This window comes from Pleurodeles waltl, chromosome 4_2 (assembly GCF_031143425.1).
Source record: "Pleurodeles waltl isolate 20211129_DDA chromosome 4_2, aPleWal1.hap1.20221129, whole genome shotgun sequence".
Taxonomy (NCBI): domain Eukaryota; kingdom Metazoa; phylum Chordata; class Amphibia; order Caudata; family Salamandridae; genus Pleurodeles; species Pleurodeles waltl.
In genome coordinates this window covers 292,966,455-292,982,894 of record NC_090443.1, presented here as the reverse complement: position 1 = coordinate 292,982,894, position 16,440 = coordinate 292,966,455, and the positions used below count along the sequence as shown (strand labels likewise).

At 43.4% G+C, this 16,440-nt stretch overlaps 1 protein-coding gene across 1 annotated transcript in view; it reads left to right on the top strand.

Annotated features, from left to right (window-relative positions):
• The first annotated feature begins 11,330 nt into the window (after positions 1 to 11,330).
• RRP7A (ribosomal RNA processing 7 homolog A) overlaps positions 11,331 to 16,440 on the top strand; it is an 85,004-nt gene continuing 79,894 nt past the window's right edge. The window contains exon 1 of the mRNA XM_069231222.1: positions 11,331 to 11,513. Within this exon, the coding sequence (XP_069087323.1) occupies positions 11,426 to 11,513 (88 nt within the window). The 5' untranslated portion in view covers positions 11,331 to 11,425. The remainder of the gene's footprint in view (positions 11,514 to 16,440) is intronic.

Below are 16,440 nucleotides of genomic sequence, written 5' to 3'. Positions count from 1 at the left end.
TCAGAGTCATTAGTAAAAGCCCAGGCAACCAACTCTGTTGCCCCTATTTCTCTGCAGGATTTAGAAAAGGCTTTAATGCACTGCTAATCAGGATCCCCTGAGGACCCATGTCCCTCTTCGCTCCTACACAAGGTGTCTAAAACAGTGAGTCTTTACATCAACCCCTTGATCAACAATTCATTATCAACAGGATTCGAAGAAGGCCTTCATCAAGCCACTCCTCAAGAAACTGATCGCAGACCCCAAAATCTGAAACAACTAAATGCCCTTTTCACTGCTGCCCATCCTATTGAAAGTCACTGACAAGCTGGATAATAGCTAGCTCTCACACTACCATAACTCAGAAAATCTACTTCATGTCTCACAGTCCGTCTTCAGTAAACAATACAGCACAGAAACCTCACCATTAGAGGTTTCTGAGACAATCAAGATCACATTTTCAAGGGTAAGAATGCTGTCCTGTTGCTATTAGATCTGTCAGCAGCATACTACAGCGTCCCATACACTTCTGCTGAGATGCTTAGAAGTGGCAATAGTGGGGACTGTACTGAGGTGGTTTTGTTCTTTCCTCACAGAAAGAACTCAGATGGTGACTCAGACGGTAACCCCCTTTCACATCTGGAGCCATCCCCCTCAGGTATAGAGTCCCTCAGCTCCACTCTCTTTAATATCTTTATTACACCTTTGGCCAACCTTATTGAATCCTTTGGGATCATGGTTATATTATATACCGGCGATATCTAGTTAATTCTCTCACTAGAGCATTAGCCATCCAGCTCAGAGCTCAACTTCCAAAAGTGTCTTGTGGAGGTGTCCAACTGGATGAATCACAACCGCCTAAAATGCAATATGGAAAAAGCTGAGAATACTGTGGGTTGTGAACTCTTTGGACTTTGCATTGGATCCCTGGCCATGAGAGGATCTGATTTAAGGCTTTGACAGTAGCCCACAAAGCCTTCAGAAGCACTGGGCCGCTCTACCTCAGAAAGAGGATTGTTCCTCACATACCTAAAAGTCTTCTCTGCTCCTCTAATTTCCATTTCCTGGTGGTCCCGAATTATAGGATAACCACCAGAATTGACATGTCATTTTCTGTTCTAGCCCCCTCATAATTTAACCAGCTTCCTTTCTCTTTAAGGATGGGGGGTAACAAATCCCGATTGTGCAAGCAACTCGAGACCCGACTCTTCTCCCAGTAAGATTATTAGTCACACACCCTTTTCACGCACCTTACTCTGCATATTGGAGGCACTCTATTTCTGCAGCACCAGGATGCCCCGTGGGGCAACAGAGCGCTTTACAAACACAATAAATATGAAATATCCTCTCCTCAAGGCTGTTACCTCCAGACTGATAACGTCCAAACCTCAACCTTCCTTACCATAAAGTTTTGGTAGGGGGCCTGATGTGTATAATTTCTGATCAAAGGGACTTAGAACAAAAACATTTGAATACCTCTGCTTTAAAGGTATGTCTTTATCACCTTCCAAGTTTTTTTCCTCAGTATCCCCTTCCTTATTGGAAGGTAGTCAACATGATTTCATATGGGTTGTTATAAATTCTTATTACTGGGGGCTTAATAAATGGTTATTACAGCAATTACACAGTCAGATCCACCTTACATTCTTACAGAGCAAGCAAAGACCTACACTCCTTAAACAGAGACTGAGAGTTTTAAAAAATGCTGCCAAATCTTAGTTTGTGTCTTGACACCTTGCGAAGTGATAGGGGTATGAGTTTTGCATCAAGATGTTGTTGAGTACCTACTGTGATCTTTCCACATAAAACTGGTCCAAGCTTTTTCAGACAAAGGGAGCTGCTGATTAGCTTTTGACTATGCCTAGATCAGCTATAAAGGAAAAATGGTGAAGTTTACTCTGACACCTTGCTGGTTTTGCAGCATGTGCCCTGGTGTTTGTATAATACACATTTTAAGTGCATTGTGCACCGGAGCAAAGTAAGATTCAGGACACAAAGTTTTGCTGATCTCAGATCAGGCTCAATAATCATTGTTGCATTAGAGATCTGTCTGGATCCACCTTTATTTATCACAAGGGTTGCCTCTTTTCAGAGAGAAAAATACTGGTCATGTGTCCATATTTTACGATTCTGTGAAGGCCTGGTCATGGTACTCAAATAGGACTTTATATGAACTTGTCCACTTTAATTTCAGATTGAATCCTACCAGTCAGCATAGCTGTCTTGTTTGCTAAAGACATCTTGGGGACATTCAGAAAGCTGATATACAAATGCATTCCGTCCGTTGCTTACCGTTGGCTTTGTGGTTTGTAACTCACACTTTTTCGCTTTCTATTTGCTGGCTTTATTTGTTTTAGGCTGTTCAGCTTGAGTTTGTCCCTTCCATTGCCCAAACTTTGTTTACTGTATTCTTCCACAATCTTGCTATGTGTAAACAGGCCTTTACATCTTGCTCTCATCTTGTCACATTTGCTGTGCATTCGAAGACAGAGATCAAATATCAGGTTGTCTCTTCAAGGGAGCTTGGTGTTTATTTTTCTTTCTCTAACTTCAAAGTTAAGGAATTTATGTGACAATCCTGCTGAGTACCCATGTAAGAGAATAGGGTGTAGGTGTGTTTTTTCCTAGCACACAACAAAAAAATAACCATGCTGATGTTTCAAAATATATCCAAATTAGTACAAATGAAGCAATGTTTTTGTAAATCTGAAATGCGGTGAAACAAATATTTGAATGTGATCAAAACATATCAATACACTAGGTGATGACATTTGCAAACATCTTTTGTGTGCAATAAAACCATATTTCAGTGCAAATGTAATGGTCATTTCCATCGAAAATGGCTTGTCTAATGCAGGGCTCGAAAAATCTACTCGACCACTCGCTATGGCGAGTTTTATTTTATGAGGTCAAGCTATTTTTAGATTCCACATGACCCTTCTGGGAAGCGGACAAAAAACAGGTGTTCTGTTCAGTCAGACACTGAATTAGCAATTAAGATGCCTTTAAATCATATTCTTGTCACATTTGCGCTGTGTTCAGAGACAGAGGTCAAAAGTCCGTTTGTCTTCTTGCAATGCAAATACTTTTCCTTGTGACTGCAGAGTTCCAGGATTTTTTAAGGTGAACTGTTTGACCTATGTGAAATTAAAGGCTTTTGGTATCAGGTGTTTCCTAACACACAACATTTATATAACTAAGCCAACTTTACAAGCATTTCAAAATATATTTCAGTAGCTGTGAAAGATCATTTTTTGTACTTCTGTGTGATGAAAAAAATATTTTAATAGGATGAAAAAAATAATTCAGAACACTTTAATTGGTGATGTGCAAATGATAAATGATTTCCGACCCAATTTTCACAGATTATTGTTAATACACTATATAGGTTCATCAGTAAAGCTGCAAGTTAGGGGGAAGGTTTTTTGACATTTCTTGGAAATGTACTGTCTGTAAATGACGCCACCACATCATGTTTTAGTAATACTGTATATTTATTAAAAGTAAGTGTTTAAACATAAACTGAGAAACACTCCTGCCCTGATGGCAACGCTATTAATAAACTAAGAGGCAAGTCATGCATGGATCATGTGTACCCTATAGGTGGCCTGGATTTATTATACATGGAGCAAACGTTTAGTGTATTTAATCAAACAAAAGGGGATTTTTTTTTTTTTTTTACAGCAGAAATGCTGAACTCACATATTTGAAGGTGCACTCGTGAGAATGAAGAAAAAGATTACTGTAAAATACAATATTTGCCTAGGATCACACAATTTGAGACCTGTTTCTTGGTCAAGTACATTACAGTTAGGTCGAGTAGATTATTCAAGCGACTCGACCTGCAGGTCTAATAAAAATTTTTTTTATTTTTCGAGGCTTGTAATGGCAATGTGTTAGCACACCATGCACACTCCACACTACTCCACTATACTCTATGCCCTTCCACTCCATTCTACAGTACTCCATTCTATGAAATGCCCATCTCACTTAGGGCGACACACTAAAGTATACAAAAAGTGATGGATGAAACTTGAATGCTTAAATTAATCTCAGCCACTGGTAATTACTCAGGCTGCATCCCAATCTATTGTTTTTTGCACACCATGTCACCTCAGTTTGGGTCCCATGCACACTGTATCATTGGAACCAACCTGTACCCGGCTGATGAGCCCATAAATAGGGAAAAACAGTCTTGAGTTGTTTGTGTTCCGGCTCAGTGTGGATCTGGCTTGGCAGTTTGGCTGGACTGTTCCAATTGGAGCAGGGTCAAGACTGATTTACATATAGCTGGGTCCAAACTGAGGTGACCTGGTGTGCAAAATAACGATGGATTGGGATGCGGCCTGAGTAATTACCAGTGGCTGAGATTAATTCAAGTATTTAATCTATCCCTTTTTTTTTTATATAAATACTTTATTGTGTTCCCCTAAGAGGGATGGGTATGCCCAGACGTGGGTCCTGTGCACACTGTATAACTGGAACCAAGCTGTACCTGGCTGATGAGGCCTTAACTAGTGCGAAGCTGGTCCTGTGTTGCTTGTGTTCTTGTTCAGGGAGGACCTGGTTTGGCAGCTCAGGCTTGACTGTTCCAATTGGAGCAGGATCAACACTGATTTGCATATAGCTGGGTCCAAACAAAGGTGGCATAAAGTGCAAAATAACGACAGATTGGGATGCGGCCTGAGTAATTACTCTATCCATTACTTTGTTGTGAGGTCCCCTTTAGTACCCGAGTTGGGCACCCCCGTTTTAGCTTAGTGGAACAGTTAGTGTCTTATTCACATTTTATAAATTTTTGTATTCATGCTCACCGAGACTGCTTCTTAGTTATGGCTTTTACATATTTTATCAGCTGCTTCATTATAGGAAGGCAAGGACAACGCTATTCGTTAAATCAACGTTTAAACTACATATAATCTGTACTCTTTGTCGAAGGGTGTTTGTTATACGCAGTACATGATATGCTAACTTGTGTTACCTACCAGTCAAGAAGCCAGCTTCTATCTCCGAGGCACAGAATTATTTCAGAACTGTGGTCCCAACGTGGCATGGGTTATTATAGAAACTACACACTGGCCCAAGGAGGGCAGAGGGCATTCTGGTTATGATCATCCTGGGATGTGCACCGCATGTCAGGCCATTTTGCTCGTGCTGAACTTCCATCGAGGACGGCCATCTACTCGATAGGCCAATTTCTGATATTCTGTCCATGTATGGGGCTGGGGCTAATCCCTTAGATTGGGCTAGGCAGAGGATTACAACCACTATGCTCTAAGACGTAGACATACGGTTAGGTAGGAACCTTTAGAACTTCTAGAATATTTAGAACATCTAGAACCACACACAACATGGTGAGGTTGTTCATCTTCTTCACCCAGATCGTAATGTTGGTTACTTTGCATTGTTTCATCTGCATAATTATCGCAGCACAGGTTTTTTATACTAGATTGCAATTACTTTAATAAATGTATTGAAAACTTATTTTGCGTCTTGTGTCTCGCCTTGGCATGCGTGAGTAACTGAACAAAAGGGGTGCGATCTGTTTCCACAACTTCCCTGGGGAGTCGGAGTGTCTTGTTCAGGTTGCCGTAATTACCTTTACCCAGACAGGTTTGGAGGTTTCGGTGAGGCACAGGTAGCTAGCCAGAAGTTAAGCCGACAGCTGCTGATGGTGTGGGGTGCACTCAGTCTCCCACTCTCAGCAGTGCTGCTGTCCTAAACATGAAGTCCTATAGCCAAAGTAGGAACCTCATAACGTATTGTATACTTTAGTGTGTCACCCTAAGTCAGTGGTTTTCAAACATTTTAATGTCACGCCCCCCCAGTTAAAAAATAAAAATCATTGGGCCCCCTCAGAATTTTTCACAAATATTTTATGAAGATGGCAATGTTTAAATATGTCTAGACTTATTCAAACATTGCAGTTAAGTTCAGTTTACCTTTTTTGAAAAAATGCGATAACATATTTTCTGCCTAAAATAAAGCACTGTTTCCTGTATAATGCTTCTTTTGTACAGAGCCTGGTTCCCCTCCCTCCCAGGAGCAATTGAGGCCCCCCTGTTTGAAGACCCCTGCCCTAAGTAAAATGGGTATGCCCATACATGGATCCAATGCACACTGTGTCCCTGGAACCAAGCTATACCCGGCTGATGAGCCCATAACTAGTGTGAAATTGGTCCTGGTTTGCTTGTGTTCGGGTTCAGGGAAGACATGGCTTGGCAGTTTGAGTAGGGTCAAGACTGATTTGCATATAGCTGGGTCCAAACTGAGGTGACATGGTGTGCAAAATAGCAATGGATTGAGATACGGCCCTGAGTAATTACCAATGGCTGAGATTAATTCAAGCATTTCATCCATCACATTTTTGTATTCTCAAATTCTAAATGCAGTACTGCTTTTTTCGCATTACTAAATGTACACATTTTGAGAAAAGCCTGTTCATTAATAAAAAAAATGAAAAACTACAAATTTGAAATACAATTTCTATATTAACAGTTACTAGACAGATAAGCTGGTGGTGTTTCAATACTGTGTACTTCATGTATTTGGGAAGGATTATTTGTCTGGAACTCCCGCTCGTTTGTGTTTATTGCCCTGAACTGCGTCCTCTGGGTAGAAGTGGCCGTGGCAGACACTGGAAGGTCAAAATTACTATTCTAACTCCAGTCCTAGAATATTTGGGGAAAGAGCTACTTCCTTTCAACTAAACCAGAAGGCTTAGTTAGTATTGCAACTCCAGCCCTGGAATATTTTGAGGAAAGTTCTAAGTTTCTCAAGTGGTTTTAGGAATGGTTGAAAAGTAGAAATTATGAAAGGCAAAAAGTGCTGCCCTGGGAGTGCAGCTCAGGGCAAAAAACTAGGAACACCGTAACTCCCTGAGATGCCTTATGTCATTTTGCAGTGGTCCTGCCATGTACCACGTATCAGGGGTTAAACTAATGCATTTTAGTACTGGTGTGCGAATCACCACACTAAAATACATTAATCATGCATAGTTGCAGCTCCCCTGAGGCTTTGAGGCGCTGCAATTATGAACAAACGTGGCCAGCTCCCTTTTTCTCTGTTTCCTGTGCTGCTGTCTGCCAGAAGCAGCCGGGCCTTGACTCTTACTATGGCCACAGTGTAAATCTAAATCATGTATCATGTTTCAAAGTGGTTGATATTTTCTTTTAGTTTCAACTCCTGGGGCGCAGCGTGGCTTAAATTATTTTTAAAAAATTCTGAGAGCTAATGTCAGGCCTCTCCGGGTCACGTGGATACTGCAACAGTGTAACTGACTGATCAGCAATATCAAATTTGCTGAACCCAGACTTCTTTTGTTTTTTTAGGCCCATGCAGCTTACTCACATTGACTGTTCCTTCTCTGCACAGCTCCACAGTGTAGTGTGTGGAGGTGGTCGAGCAGGCAGCATGTGGCTGGATAATTTTGCAGCATGCCACAGGGACAGCAAGCATGTAGCTCACGCCTCTCTCCAGTAGCGGACAGTAAGGAAGGATTATATTTATTAGAATGCCCAGTTTGTCTATTAATCATAGCAGTGAAGAGGGCACCTCCAGCTTATAGTGAAAGAGGGGGGAGCAGACATAAGGAAAAAAAAGAGGAGAAGCAGCAGTAAGGAGCATGATAGGTGCACTGTTTATATTCAGCATGACAGGTTTCCCATAGTGAACTTAGAGGAAGTCAATTCCCATGAATACACTATAGTCTAGACTAGATTTCTATTATAGCTGGAGCAATTTTATACGTCATTATATAAAACAGAAGGCAGTGAAGAGTATGTGGCGTTATGGCCACAGCTGCCAACTTTTATACTGTAGAACCAGGTTTGCGTCCTGGCGTTGGCTCAACAACATCCAGTGTTTCTGGGCAAATCATTTAATCTTCTTCTGTGCCTTAAAAATAAATATGACTTTGTGTAATGTAACTGGCGCGCCTTTAGAAGAGCTCCAATACCCTTGAGTCGAGTTAGCGTTAAGTAAAACTGCAAAAATGAAAAATAAACATTTTTTGTGCAGTACAAATTATGTGACGAATATAAAGAAGGCTTGGGGAAATAAATTATTTGCCTATTGTGTAGCTTGCATCCTCATTTCATGGCTACTGCAGACCTTTATGGCCTTCTGTAGACCTTTATGGCCTTCTGTAGACCCTCAGATTGCACAAAAAGGAAACATTCAAACATGAAATGTCACACATGACCACATTTGGTCAAGCTGGGAAACTGGAACTGAGCCCAACTTTTCCAGTTTTATGCTGTACAATTTGACCACTAGATGGATATCTCTTTCTAACATGAGATATTAATGTTTAGTCTATAATTCTTGAAGGATGATATTAGGGCACAGGTAACACTGCCTGCTGCTCAACAGTGTTTGGTTGGTTGCTTGTGTGACCAGTTTTGCTGTGCTCGGTTTAGGCACAATGCCTTTGTTAGTTTACAGGTGCCCAGCAGCGTTCCTCCTCTTGGAACTGTGTTCAGACTTTTAGTGCTACTTTAGGCACTTTCATTGACCAGAGGACTGCCGTCCGGGTTTTAAGATATGCATCTAGGCCTCAGCCTAATTTCATGTTCTTCACTGGATGATATGCACCAAGATGGCCTCTCCACAAGAGGCACTGGGGGTTGCAATACGGGCAAAGAACAGGTTAATCCCTTAGGTTAACCCCTTAGGTTAACCGTGGCTTTGTATTTTAGTGAGGTTGGAGCAGTTTCATCTGTGTGTACCACTCACGACTGTTGTCCTTCTAGCTTGGTGCATTTTCTGACTGATTCAACTGTTAGCTTTATTCATTCAATCAATCAAAAAATGTATAGAGCGCGCTACTCACCCATGAGGGTCTCAAGGCGCTGGGGGGGGGGGAGTGAGGGGGGGTTACTGTTCGAACAACCGTGTCTTGAGGTTTTTTCTGAAGAGTAGGAGGTCTTTGGTTTTGCTGAGGTTGGTGGGGAGGGAGTTCCAGGTTGTGGGGGCGAGGTAAGAGAAGGCCCTGCCTCCTGTGGTGGTTCGTTGGATGTGGGGGACTGTAGCTAGTGTGAGGTCGGCTGATCAGAGGTTGCGGGTGGGAGTGTGGAAGTTCACTCTTTCGTTGAGGTAGGTCGGGCCGGTGTTGTGGAGGGATTGGTGTGCGTGGATGAGGATCTTGAAAGTGATTCTCTTGTCTATGGGGAGCCAGTGAAGGGATATGAGGTGTGGTGAGATTCGTTCGTCGCGGGGGAGGCCAAGGATGAGGCGTGCGGCTGTGTTCTGGATTCTCTGGAGTCTGCGTTTGAGTGTGGTGCCGGCGTAGAGGGCGTTACCGTAATCTAGTCTGCTACTGATCAGTGCAAGGGTGACTGTCTTCCTGGTCTCTGGGGGAATCCATTTGAAGGATTTTTTTAGAGTGCGGAGTGTGTGGAAGCAGGAGGAGGTTCGTGCATTGATTTGCTGTGTCATGGAGAGGGAGGGGTCCAGGATGATGCCGAGGTTGTGTGCGTGGTTTGCAGGGGTGGGTGTGGGACCTAAGGCGGTGGGCCACTAGGAGTCATCCCATATGGTTTTGTTGGGGCCAAAGATGATGATCTCGGTTTTGTTGGAGTTAAGCTTGAGGTGGTTAGTTGTCATCCAGTTGGCGGTGTCAAGGAGAGCAGCATGTAGGTTGGTTTTGGCGGTGGTGGAGTTGCGGGTGAGAAAGAGGATGAGTTGGGTGTCATCTGCATAGGAGAGGATAGTGATTCCGTGTGGTCGGAGGATGTTGGCTAGGGGGGATCATGTAAATGCTGAAGAGTGTGGGGCTGAGGGAGGACCCTTGGGGGACTCCGCAGATGATCTTGGTAGCGGTGGAGTGGAAAGGTGGAAGGCGAACTCTTTGGGTCCGGTCGGTGAGGAAGGAGGTGAGCCAGTCTAAGGCTTTGTGGCGAATTCCTGTGTTGTGGAGGCGTGTGCGAAGTGTGTGGTGGCAGACAGTGTCAAAGGCTGCGGAGAGGTCTAGGAGGATGAGTGCGACGGTCTCGCATTTGTCAACTTTGGTCCTGATGTCGTCAGTGCATGCGATGAGGGCGGTTTCCGTGCTGTGGTTCTTGCGGAACCCGGATTGTGAGAGGTCAAGAGTGTTGTTTTCTTCGAGAAAGTGGGATAGGCAGGCGTTGACTAGTTTCTCAGCAACCTTGGCAGGGAAAGGGAGGAGGGAGATGGGGCGATAGTTGGAGAGGACCTCCGGGTCGGCTTTGGTTTTTTTTTAGGAGAGCGGTGATTTCTGCGTGTTTCCAGGGGTCTAGGTAGGTGGAGGAGTCGAAAGAGGAGTTATGTCGCGGAGTATGGGGGCGATGGTTGGGCTGGCTTTGTAGATGCGATGAGGACAGGGGTCGGAGGGGGATCCGGAGTGGATGAGTTCATGTTTTTTTCGGTCTTGTAGTGATTTCTTTTGGTGGTGCGTATGAGTTGGTGATGGGTGCGAATTCATTGCAGCTATTTATGTTGCATCTATCCATCTCGGTATTAATAAACTTTTCCCTTCCCCCTTGCATGAAGTAGGAACTGCATTGATACATATCTGCTTAATTAAGGTAAAAAGGACATTTTGTTGCTGATTACAAACGTATTTATCCTGTGGTATGCTGGAATTCATTTCAAAGCTGCTGACTTTTCCATGGTTTCGTTATTCACTGGCCTGGAAGTCGTTTTGCATGACCTGTAACACCAGTCATGCTTTGTTTTCTTTGCATTTTTATGATTCTCTGTGGCTCTGTTTCAACTGATATGTTAATGTCTAGATATAATAGTTGAGAACTAACAGAAAGGTGCTTAAATATTAGTTACGGCTTTGATTTACTTGCGAGACATTGCCACTCAAAGTGTCACTCATTTGGCAGTATAACGTCACTCATACTCTCACTGTAACCACAGAAATGTCTCCCAAGCAATGTGAAACTTGGCAGCCACAAGGTACTCTTATCGATTCTATTGTACAGGCAAAAGGCGACAGGATACATTTGAATGGTCTCGGCATTTTGATTTGATTTTCTACGACACTGCCTGCATGCCATAGAGCATGTTTTAATTTCAATTAATTTTTCGAATCATTAGCTTTGTAAGTCCTTCTGGCAGCAGGTGACAAACTTTGACAAAACCTGTCCCAAGATGGTCGCCACGCGAACCTTTTCCTTGCGGTGAAAGAGCAAACCGGCTAAGTCTCCAGGTACTTCTGTTTTTTCACGTCAGGCAGAATCTTTTCAATAGTGGTTGTTAGTTGCTACCTCTCTTTGAATACTCCATCCTAAAGGAAGAAAGATACAAATACAATTAAAATACAAATAATATGAACTACAAGTCCCGACAAGCTGTATTCCGCGGTGGCGATCCGAGTAGGCGTGGTGGCGTTCCAGCCACATCACACCAAGATGGCGAATCCTAGGTTCGTTTACTTTGGTTTTGCTCACCGACGCTGAACTCTTTCTTAAGCAAGATGGCGCCGCCCAGAAAACTCCACCGTGCAAGCGAAAGCAATGTGGACACCGCTGCCGTGCAGTTCCCCGCTCCAGCCGGCTACACAGGTAACACGAGGTTCGAGATAAGGCTGCGGGGGCGGGGGGAGAGAGTGGGGCTGGGGCTCTCTAGACGGGGCAGGTATGAGGCCCAAGAAGTGAACCGCTGTTGCCACGGGGGAGGTCGGCAATCTATATTTAGGGTGACCGCATTTTCCATCACAAAGGTTATCTCTCAGGTTTTGAAAATTCTTAGGTTTGAGGACCTAATAGTATGTTTCATGACATCATCTAAAGTGATGTCACATAACCACTGTAGTATTGTGTGATGTAATGCATGGCACTTCGTGCCATATTACTCTTGTCCTGTTTCTTGTTTACAATTGAATGTGCCCCGTGCTGGCAGACAGAACAGCAGCCCAAGATTCCAGCTGACTCGGTCAGTTCATGGGGGAATTCAAGCCGACTTGTCGCTGCTCATCCGTTGGATCACAATAAACCGTTGATTGTACATATCTGCTTGCGAATCAATTTACTACATATTGGCGACTTGCACGTCTTCGCCCATTGATGCTGTATCGGAATCATTGATATGTTAGAGCACTTTTGATGTTTCTGCAGCGATCTTTGCATAAGCCGCAGTTTCCGTGCTTACCGGAGCATCTTCACCCTGCACTGAACCGCCAGCATGGCTTTGTGACAGAGCGCCGGACTGGCTCCCGAGGGGTTACTCCACATTTATTAGATAAACTCTGCGCACCCCTCCGGCCCAGACGTTGCCCAGCAACGGCTTGGAGTTTGCTTTTAGCCATAATAAGCCACTGCTTAGAGACCCCTTCAAGCTCGCGCACCCCACACCGCTCTTGATCCACGGCCTGATGCCGTTACGTGCGACATCACACGCAACATTCATAATGTATTGGTGCAGTTCAAGCGCAATCAATGCGATCCATGCTAGCGAGTGCAATGTCCTGGTAATCAGTTTCTCTCCATTTCGTCAGTGCCGCTTCTAAAACCAAGTGACTTAGTTTCCTAGCGGTTCCCATTTGATCACTGTTTCTTCGTAACTGGGCAATGATTTGCTGCTTTTTCGTCGCCCTCAGGCAGCAGCAGATCAGTCTACCCGTGGCACCTCCGGTTACTATAAGGTGTGTGGTACTCTCTTATTGAAGGTGTGTTTTACTCACCTGTTGACCCTCATTTTTGCATTACCTGGTTGTTTTTTGTTGCTCACCATGGCCACAGTACAATACATTAATTATACAGCCACCTCCTTTCTTAGCGCATCCTGGCAAACCGCCCATTAACTGGACTTAATGGTTTTGCCTGGTTGAGAATCATCTTGTGGCTATCGGTGCAGGCAATTACAGCTCGGAATCACAATTCACACAGTTATTCGGCAGTTTGTGCCAAACTGCTCGATAATTATTTGACAATTTACCACCCATTTCAGCTCCTCGTGCTCATCGGTGATAACCGTTGGGGTATGAATGTGGAGGCAATTGAACAGTTGCAATAACAATTTTCTATTGAGCCCAGCATCATCCTGGAAAGACAAAACTTTTTCAAATGCAAAGAGCTCACTGAGGAAGGGGTGTAGAGAATTATGTCTGCCCTCAGGATCTTAGCTGCAACGTATGAATTTGGATACGCTAATTCGTGAACAGTTCATGTTCAATTGTGCCTTCAAGAAAATTCAAGAACAGTTACTAAGTTGCCAAAATCCCAGTCACTGAGGTCTAGGACCTAGCTAGAAACATTAAGAGATCATTAATCTTGTCAAAGGTCTTAAATGCGGGAGCAACAGTTAATATTATTTCGGGGACACCTCCAGATCAAGAGTCTGTTTGTGTGTGCAGTGCACACCAAAGGAAGAGTACGAGTACAGAAAGGGATCACAAAAGAAACTGAACAATTTGTTACAGATGCAGCTCCTAGAACCGTCTTAAGTAATTTTGTTGGATGCTTAGCTGTGAGCAAGCATTGTTTATCTTGCAAGAAATTAGAACATTTTGAGGTGGTGTGTGGGAGTGGCAAAACTCATGTTCGTATCAGTAATGTTGCTGTTGAAATTAACTCATGCACAGATTCCATAATGGTGATACCATTGAATGTATTGCAGTTAGCACAGCTGCTGATCCCTGTCTGCGTCTGTCTCCTTCTTTTTTTTTTTTCATCCTGTTAGGGTGCCCTCTCTGCGACCAGGTCAAGGCCGTCTTGGGCGGGGGGTACGAGCCTCTCCATTAACCTCCATCCAGTCCCATACATCTTCCAGCCCTATGCGAACGCCCCTAAGGAGGCACCTTTTAACTTTGCAGGGTAGAGCAACATATATGTGAGATCCATAGACTTCAGTTTGTAGCCCCCCCCCCCCCCCACACAAAACATCTGCATCTGGTACTGGATGTGTGTAGTCTGAAAGTATTTGAATCACATTGTCAAAAAAACTGCATCCCTCTGCCACCGAACCTTCTGGAAGATGGCACCTTCTTCCTATAATTGAGTATTTTGGCAATTATGGTCCCCGCTGGCTAGTAGGCGGTGCTAAGGACAGATATGCCCTTTCTTCCACAAAGACTGATGACAGGGAAGCCTTCAGGATTTCCTCTCCCAGCCTTCCCTCTGGGAATAGTTGGTGTAGTGCCCTCTACCTTCTCTGGGAATCTCCTAACACATAGATTGCATCTCCTGGACTGATCTACCACATCCTACAAAAAAGGAGTGGGTAGAAGGGGTGCACTTCCCACACGTTAGGCAAGTATAATCAATAGTAGTTCATGTCAATGATTGTGCAGAAATGGGGTGAACTATGGTGCTATGCAGTAAAATATGCTCCACTACCCAAGAGCATGATGTAGTGCTTCAATGAAACACCACACAAGTAGATTTTACACAGATTGGGGATCATTGAACCAAAAGCAGAATATTATCATGGGTCTATTTTCCTGCCACGATTTCAGACTAGGGTTAGATTGATAATTGTCAGATCTCTTTTGAAACTGTGCATGTATGTTTCTGAATAGAACTGTGTTTAGAGTTCAGGTCTGTGCCTTCTCTCCAGGTGTGTGACATTTGGCCTGTGTAGTTATGTGATGGTACTTTGTTGTTTGTGTGTTAGGAAAAGGGATAATGTAGTGACGTGGCGTTACCCTTGTTCTGTGTGTGTGTGTGTGTAGGGCTGCATTTGTGATGCATTGGCTGGTGGAGCATGCTGTTGAATGTTCAATGTGGACCTGTGATAATGTGATTATAAATGGAATGTTGCTGTGCTGGGTGAAGTCTGACAGTAGAGTACAGCTGGAGAAAGGATGTGCGCATCAGAGGAGCTAAAAGGCCATGGCTGTAAACGTAGGGCCTAACTTGAAATAAAGAGCATACCTCCTACCTGAGTGGCTCCAGAGTCATGTGTGAACCCCCTGTCCACTAACTACAACATTGTGGTGATGAGTTGTTGAAAGAATCTGTGCAGAGATGGAACTGGAGTTTGGCTGAAGTAAGGAATGTTCCTTAGAGAGATAATGGCTTTCAAGGGTTGTCTGCGTGTGCTCCTGGGCAGAAGGAGCCGAGTGAAGAGTGTGGGCTGAAGGTATTTAATTTTATTGCTGCATGAGGTGTCGGCTGTTATCAGAGCATTGCCTGTCAGTTTTTTGTGCATGTGAAGTAAGGTGCAAATGTCCGGGAGACATCTAATGTGGCCTAGGGTTAGCGCATGGCTTCCTCGGAAGCTACTGGGGTACCATGAAAGTGGGGACACTAGGCACTATTAAGTCCCACTCTGTGTGCAAACTTGAATGCCTGTCTTGAATCCATGTCTTCTCATGTTGGATGTGCATTACCTTGAGTGCTAGCATAGACAAGGGTCAGTATCTCATGGGGGAGAATTTGTGATTATCTATGGATCTGAATGGTGCATATTAAAGTGGCAGAAGATCGGTACGGTGCTATTATTGGGAGGCAGATCTTGACTGTTCTACGCTCCTTCAAGTCATTTTACTGTCTTTCAACGGAGCATCTTTGTTTGTAGAAACAGACTGTTTAACCTGTGCCTTATACATAACAGGAAGGAAAGAAAGATTGCGGGCAAAGCAACACATTGCTGCAGAGAGGGAGTAAGGAAAATAGAGGGATATTCTTCTCTTCAGCTGTGAAAATAGTACAGCTTGTGGTTATCATGACACTGACTCGAGGGGTAGAGTTGGGACTGTATGTGCATAATATATCTATGAACAATATATATTCTGAATGAGAACAACCAGCAATTTGTGGGCAGTAACATTCTAATGAAGACAAAGTGGACATGTTTTTACACAGTTCACATTTTCAATTTGTCAAAGTGTGGACCAAAATGTATTTCATATTTGACACATGTATGTTAATGTTTATTGGAAGACTAAATGTGTTGTTGCTGTTATGCATTTAGAAAATACATCAGTAGATGAGATGTCTTTTGGAGTGGCAAATGGGCCACGTAAACTTTTGAAGGAGGTAGTTGCAGAGTAGTTATGTCCTTGTACTTTAGAAGAACTACATGCATTAAGAAACTGAAATGACTAATGTTATTCCTAGAAAGATTTGGGATTGTATTTGGGGTTAGAGTTCTTACGTATTGGTGATTTTCTGTGTTTACTTGTACCATGAAGTGTTTTTATCTTTCTGCTTTGCTTGGTACGATAGGGACGAATGGATCCTCATTGGTTCTTTAGTATACATGGTTGGCTCAGTGTTTTTTTGGGTATGTGTGCAGGTCTGGTTGAAAGGTTGAGAGAGTAGAGTTCTTGTTTTGTTTTGTTTTTGGCAAATATTTTTTATTGATTTTATCCATTTAACAGTGCTTCAGTTACTACTATATAGTTCTATAGTAGCAATGCCACAAGTCAAGTACAAAACCCGGATTTACAATTTGCATGTTTAAGGTCCATGGGGATAGACCAGTAACTGGCTTGTAACGAAACAGGTTAATAATATATGCATCGGTTAATCCCTTCTCCAACATGTT